This window comes from Sinocyclocheilus rhinocerous, unplaced genomic scaffold (genome assembly GCF_001515625.1).
Source record: "Sinocyclocheilus rhinocerous isolate Xijiao unplaced genomic scaffold, SAMN03320098_v1.1 scaffold4023, whole genome shotgun sequence".
NCBI lineage: Eukaryota > Metazoa > Chordata > Actinopteri > Cypriniformes > Cyprinidae > Sinocyclocheilus > Sinocyclocheilus rhinocerous.
Genome location: NW_015667282.1, coordinates 453,657 through 460,934, shown reverse-complemented (window position 1 = coordinate 460,934; position 7,278 = coordinate 453,657). Strand labels below are relative to the sequence as shown.

Here is a 7,278-nt window from a genome sequence, read left to right as displayed (position 1 = left end):
TTTTCTCGGAAAAACAACGAAATTGACTCAAGATACTTATGCACATGATAAAGGATGTGTTGAATGTAAAATCAAAGTTACGGTCTTTTGCCTTTGCACGGCAGTATATATATATATATATATATATATATATATATATATATGTATATATGTATGTGTGTGTGTGTGTGTGTGTATATATAAAAGATGCATTTTATATTTTTTAGGCATCTAAGCAGCATAAGATGAAGAGGTATCATAGTCAGTCATATGTCAATGGCTCTAAATGTGACTTGAACGGGAATCCCAGAGAGACAGAAGTCAGAGTAAGATTGCACACACTCACAAATGTTCACCAGTGTTAAAACATTTTTTACTATTAAAGTCGATCTGAAAGCACAGTACATAACCAAATATATGTGGGGACTAATTAAGACAATACGTAATGCCACAGTATGCACTGCTGTTGAAAAGGTCGGTACGATAAAAAAAAATAATAATAAATTAATAGTTTTATTCAGAAATAATACATTAAATTATCAAAAGTAATAGTTAGGACTTTTACATTATGAAAAAAAAAAAAATTTCACGAAATAATATTTTCCACGAAAATATTAAACAACACAACTGTTTTCAACATTGATAATAACTAGAAATGTTTCTTGAGTGCTAAATCATATTAGAATGATTTCTGAAGGATCATGTGACACTGAAGACTGGAGTAATGGCTGCTGAAAATTCAACTTTGCCATCTCAGGAATAAATTACATTTTAAAATATCTTAAAATAGCAAAAGAGTTGTATTAAAATGTAATAATATTTCACAATATTTTTCTTTATTATTAATTAAAATAATGCAGTCTTGGTGAGCATAATAGACTTCTTTCAAAAACATTTAAAAAATCTTACCAACCCCAAACTTTTGAACAGTAGTTTACAACAGCACACTTTACATTGTGTGCATGACTAGGAGCAAACCACTGCAGTCATTTCCCAACTTCTATGGACCTTTTTCACATTTACAGGTTTCTCAGCAGGAAGTCATCATAGTTGGGTAAACTTTTATAGTGGTGAATGGGAGACTACATCAAATATATATATTTGTGTTCCCATTCCCACTCAAATAGTAAAAGAACAACTTCACGATAGTGTTTTCACAACTTTCAAAAAGAGGAAAAAAATAGAGAGACACTGATAACAGCATTCAGAAGAGAAAACAATGTCCAATTTACCTGCACTCCCATAGATGCTGAATTAAAAACAACCTAACAGCAGCGATAACTAGTTTTTTTGTTTTGTAATTTGATGCAATGGTAATAATATAAAAAGTAAAGTGATATAAATTTACATACAATTTAAAAAAAATTAAAATATACAAAACTTTATGCTGATGACTTTATGCTGATGACCGTTAAAACATGTCATCACAGTCTGTGAAAAGGGTTCTATTGGAAAGCCTTCCCAGCAGAGCTGAAGCTGTTAGGGAGGGCTGAAGTAGTTTTGAAATTGAATGTTAAAAAGCCCATATAAATGTGCTAGATTGAGTGCTCATATAGTGTAGGTCAAAGCCATCATTAATGACTGTGAAAATGTAATTTATGACTCTGAAAATATATATTTTTTGGGAATGAGTTATTGCTCATGAGTTAGTGGTAATGATAATCTAAATGAATGTGTTTTTCTTTGTTTTGTTTTTTTCAACAGTTTGTGTGCGAAGAGGGCTCTAGTGACTATATCGCAAGGGTAGATGAACCTCAGTCCTGCCGCTACGTCTTAACAGTACACACCTCTCGCACATGCCAGCATCCCCTCCTGCGCCCACCTTCCACTGCCAAACCACAAGGCATTGTGTGCCAACCTGCTCTCAGTGCCCAGCAGTATATGGACTATGTCAATGCTCAAGTCTGTAAGTATGAGAGGTTCTGTTTTTTCCCTCCATCAAGGCCTTATTTAATTTAACGATAGACATATTGGGCAATATATCAAATACATCTAATATGTTTCCAGTGACTTTATTGGTGATACAAAATTAAGTTTAATTTGCTTTTATATGGCTATCAAGAGCATGCCTTTTGACTGGTTTCACAATCCTTCCTTGTTGTGTTACGCAATTATGCTACATTAAGACTTAAAAAAATAACTGGAAAAATGGTGTTAAGATTCATTTTTGTGAATTAATTGAAACTCTTTTTCTATTTGAGTTGACTTTTTCATATATATGTGTGTGTGTGTGTGTGTAGGTAAATATTTTTAAATAAATTGTAAATAATTTTTTATAGATTATTTCATGAAAAATATTTATTGATCATTTTTTAAAACATTTTGACTGTATTGTGCTTCTTGCATTAAACATCTTTGACTACTTTGTTTAGCTGAAGTAATGGAAAGAACACCCTTTAAATATTGAAATATATATTGAATATATTCAGAAGGATAAAACACATTTGAGATATTTTTTTAAAGCTATATTAGTACTCAGCCCTAGTTCTAGCACACCAGATTTACACCGTAGTCACCTAGGAGAGATGACCTGTATCCTATAATTTGTTAATTACAAGAGCAGGTAAAGCCCAGAATACTGTAACTTCATTAAAACAGTTGCTGGTTTCACCATTTTATAGTGCTGTAGAGGAATATTGTGCCAATTGGCTTAGGCTTGCTTACATGGTATGCATTCAGGTTCAAGGAGGTTCAAGGAGTCTGATTTTGAGGCATGATTTTTTTTCTTTTCACTCATTACACTATTCATGGAAAATGTCCCCACTGCGCAAGTCAAGTCCTGTTAGATGAGCTCTCCAGAGATGCAGTCAACCTACATTTAATCTAACTCTAATTGATGCATTATTTTAAGCTCATTGTCATCTCTCTTTGTAGCAACATTCCCTGTTTCTCTGTACTCAGCTGACACTAAACGTAAAGTGGAGCAGATCTCGGAGGAGCTCAAGAACCTGGATGAAATTCTGTCCAAGGATGACAAGAACAAGGGATTGCAGGACGACAAAACTGATGAGGACCCTGTTGTCCATTCAGATGAGCCTCCACTTTCAGAGTCAGAAACAAAAGGTTAGCATGCAATGATTTGATTTTTTTATACTTGTTTGGTCAGTCTAATTTGACTTAGACCATCCACAACACCCTTTCAACTACAATCTCTCTGAATCCCTCACCTAAATCATGCAGTTATAAAAGAATACATTGGGTGGTGCTGTGTAAATGTGACATTGATGTGGTGAAAAGTGATGCCATGTGCTTTCATGACTTTTTTGTACTGAATTAGATTATTACAATGTTCACTTTCAAATCGTCATCTTTTAATAAAACATGCTTGTATGTATATATATATATATATAGTGTATATATACTGTATAAATTTTTTTCTTAACCTTAATATTTAACATTAACATTACTGTTCATTTATATTACACCGATTTTCTCCAGGTTAGTCTTTTACTATCTTAGTTTTTCTTTCTTTGTCTTTTTTTTTTTTTTAGCTTTCTCTCTTTTGTTTTGTTAGCAGCTTCTGTACAGCATTCAAACAGTACGGTGTTTGTGTGTGCATTTTTATGTGTTACAGAGGATGAAGTAGCTGAGGGGGGCCTAGTGAGAGAAGAGCCAGAGGACAAGGACTTCTGGGAGGGAGTTACCAAACCAGCAAGCACAGAGTCAAGCACTGACTCAGAGGTACAGCATCGTTTAAAGCAAATCTTCAATCTATAATATAAACCATATACTCTTTCTATTACCTTTACGCTTGTTTAATGAACCTTTTGAGGGGGCACTGATCATTACTGTAATCTACAACTGTCTTACAGAACCCTCAGGACAGCCAAAATGACAGTAAGACAATTATTCAAAGTTTAAATAGACTTTAAATAATTTGTGACAAACAAAAAAAATATAGCATCAATCAAGTTGTCCTTAAATTAAAGCAGTGCACCTTCATCTTTCTTTTTCTCTTTAGTATTTGGAGAGGAAAAATTTAATTTTAAAATCATCACAGACCCTGCAGACCTCATGAAATTTGTACAACATCTCAGAGAGAGCAACCAAAAAGTAAGTATTTTTGAATCTGGATGCAGGCTTTGACAGAGGCTGATTTATCAGTCAACATCTAGCCTTCTGGAGAATATTGGCCAGTAACTGTGGAAAATAACTAGGCAAAAATTGCAAAATCACCTATGACCATTGCATGACCATTGTCTTGCAGTTTTTCAAAATGTACTGCCATAAAGTGTTTCTAAGACACTTTGTCAAGTAAAAAGCCACTCACCCGTTAAAAACATGTATCGATCAACCATTAATTTCTGTGCTCTATGTTCAGAACAGGAAAGCTGAGCTGGAAAAAGAGATCCAGCAGTCATCTCAGAAGAAAGAGGAGCAGGAGGAGGAGGAGAAGAAAAGAGAGGAGAGCGCAGCAGGAAGGGAGGTAGAGGAAGGGGATGAGGATGAAACATTGCTGCAGGAATTTGAAGATGAGATGGCAGATCTGTCCGTTCCCTCCTCCAAGATAGAAGAGATAAAAGAAGAGATGCAGAAAGAGTATGACAACATCATAGAGGAAGTACGAGTTACTACTGTTATAGCCTGTTCTTGTACCAATCAGCCAAAAGCTTTGGCAGTGAATATACTCTGTGTTTCATGTTTTTATCTCCCAGGCTCAGCAGGAGTTAGAGAATGAAGGTCTTAAGGGCGAGTTTGATCGCTCTCAGGCTACGCAAACTCTAGAAAACACACTGGGGAAACTTCTGGACCGTCTTGAAGACAAGACTGGACATGAGAGTCAACTAGAAACAGAAAAAAATACAGAAATGCATAAAAGCACACACACACAGCATAAGACAGAGGGAGGCCCTTCTGCTGGCAGCCCAAACCTGGTTCCCAAAACACCAGGTAAATATACAGAATGGATACTGAGTGAACAGGTGCATGAATGAACTGATGGTATGTATATATAATCTAATGGAGATTTACCGCTGATTACAGAACCGGCTTTACTGACGAGATGCGCGTTAAATATCGTGCGATATTTATCGTGCAGCCCTAATAGATAGATAGATAGTATAATGTCTGTAAATTTGTGTATAATGGATATGGATATATATGCATTATACAGTGGCCTCAAAGCAATAATCTGCAAACAAATGATGCTAGTCCTTTTCACTTTACTTAATTTGAAGTGTTTAACCTTTGACTGCTCGCGAAGACAAATTACTGGATGCAAATGCTTTTATCTTAATTTTAGTGATAACATTACTGTTCAAAAACTTAGGGTTTGTAAGATTTTAAAATAATATTTTGATATTATAATTTAAAATGTTTTCTCTGTTTTTTTTATTATAATATATTTTAAAATACAATTTATTCCTGTGATGAAAAAGCCATTACTCCAGTGTCATCAGAGTCACATGATCCTTCAGAAATTATTCTCATATGCTGATTTGGTTCTCAAGAAACATAATGTTAAAAAAAGATGTGCTGCTTAACATTTTTGTAAACATTTTTTCAGAATTCTTGATTAATAGAACATTCAAAACAACAGCATATATTTGAAATAGTAAAAAAAGATATAATTTTACAAATATTTCTGTCACTTTTGACAATTTAATGCATCCTTGCGTAAAAAAAAATTACTGACCCCAACCTTTTGAATGCTTGCATTAACTTATAATCAGCAAACTATGGTCCAAATACTTTGTGGGGCCACTGTATACTTTATCTGTATACTAAATCATTGTCACCACTAATACTACACAGTATCATTCTGTTGTGCAATTGATGTTTTTAGAGATAGACTATATTACATAAAATAGGGAGGGGGAATTTTCCGCCGTATCCGCGGTAACCTCCCCTTCCCTCTGTCTCTCATCACCCAAGCCCAAGCGGGCAGCAGTGGCGAGCAGGTAAAAGTCAGGGTGACTAAGTATAAGGTGGGCGGAGGTGTGGCTGCAGGAGCGGTTACCGGGGGCAACGATGATGATGATGGTGGTGAGGGGGGTGTGAAGGTGAAGGAACTGGGCGAGGGCGACCCCCAGTGGCAGCAGATTCAGGAAGTGGTCAAAGAGCAGCTAGAGAGAGCCGGCATCAAGGCCGAAGGTAGGCCGGAACACACACACCTAAAGTATTCTTATTTCCCTGTGTGTGTCTTTGTGAGTGGAGCAAAGACTTTATCTTTCATCCACAAAGTCTTAAATTATTCTTCTGACTGGGGCTGGGTTTTGCTCTGAGTAACTTGTTTCCTCAAATAAGCACAAATTTTCTTCTCTTTGACTCTGTTCCACTAAGGCACATCTAAACTTCATGATTCCAGTAATTTTGTTTTTCCCTTGATGCTGGCTTATGCATGGCTGCAGAGAAAGGAAGAGGATGTCCTTTTCTGTCTTAAGAATGGCTTTGAAAGAAGAAAGCATTATAGGTTTCGTGTACGCTCACATTTGTCAGTAGAGGGTGGTGGCTGTTGCTCCTGTTTTTCTGGTTTTGGAGTAGAGATGATTTTTAGGCTGACAGAATGTGAAAATGTAGGAGTATGACAGCACTTCATTTGTCTTTCCTACATTCCATAGCCTTCATTACCATCTCTGCATGCATAATTTCTCTACTTATTTCTTTTATCAACTGTGTGTATGGGAATGAAAAATAATCATTTTGTTATTTTGTCTATTGTTAAACTATAAGAGTATAATTGTTTACGTTAACATGTGAATGATTAAGGATTTTTGGGCCTGTTTTTCAGGAAAGATTGAGGTGAAGATTTTAACCCGTAAAACAGCAGAGGAAGCAGGAGATCAGTGGCTCACTGAGGAGGATACAAAATCATTTAGAGAGCTTCTCATCAACCTTCTGGTATGACTCTATACACACAACTATACAACAAGCAGTGTTGGGTGTAACGCATTACAAGTAACGCGAGTTACGTAATCATATTACTTTTTTCAAGTAACTAGTAAAGTAACGCATTACTTTTTAATTTACAAGAGAATATCTGAGTTACTTTTTCAAATAAGTAACGCGCAAGTTACTTTTTTTTTCAATGTATTAATTGACAGCTCTCCTGTCCCCATGTTGAGAGAAATCAGAAGATGTTACTGTAGTTCTAAAATAAATATGAATATGCATTAATTCATCTCACTCACAAAAAAAAAAACACAGATTCAGTATTCCTCAAAATGAATAAAAATAATGCAACTCAGAATATGACGCAAACCTGCAATAATTAAATGTCAAACAACACAAATATCCTTTATGTACTTAATCCCATTCTATTAACCAATGCCTTTGCTTCTGACCTTCGATGATTCAGTT

At 35.3% G+C, this 7,278-nt stretch overlaps 1 protein-coding gene across 2 annotated transcripts in view; it reads left to right on the top strand.

Annotated features, from left to right (window-relative positions):
* The window catches only part of LOC107733587 (protein OS-9-like), a 16,230-nt gene that overhangs the window by 2,970 nt on the left and 5,982 nt on the right, over positions 1-7,278 (top strand). Inside the window, exons 5-14 of one of the 2 annotated variants that reach the window (XM_016545263.1) lie at positions 207-305; positions 1,684-1,885; positions 2,881-3,042; positions 3,554-3,660; positions 3,792-3,816; positions 3,941-4,032; positions 4,301-4,540; positions 4,635-4,869; positions 5,854-6,072; positions 6,710-6,819. In XM_016545263.1, coding sequence (XP_016400749.1) covers positions 207-305; positions 1,684-1,885; positions 2,881-3,042; positions 3,554-3,660; positions 3,792-3,816; positions 3,941-4,032; positions 4,301-4,540; positions 4,635-4,869; positions 5,854-6,072; positions 6,710-6,819 — 1,491 coding nt within the window. The remainder of the gene's footprint in view (positions 1-206; positions 306-1,683; positions 1,886-2,880; positions 3,043-3,553; positions 3,661-3,791; positions 3,817-3,940; positions 4,033-4,300; positions 4,541-4,634; positions 4,870-5,853; positions 6,073-6,709; positions 6,820-7,278) is intronic. The other variant, XM_016545264.1, reaches the window with a different exon arrangement.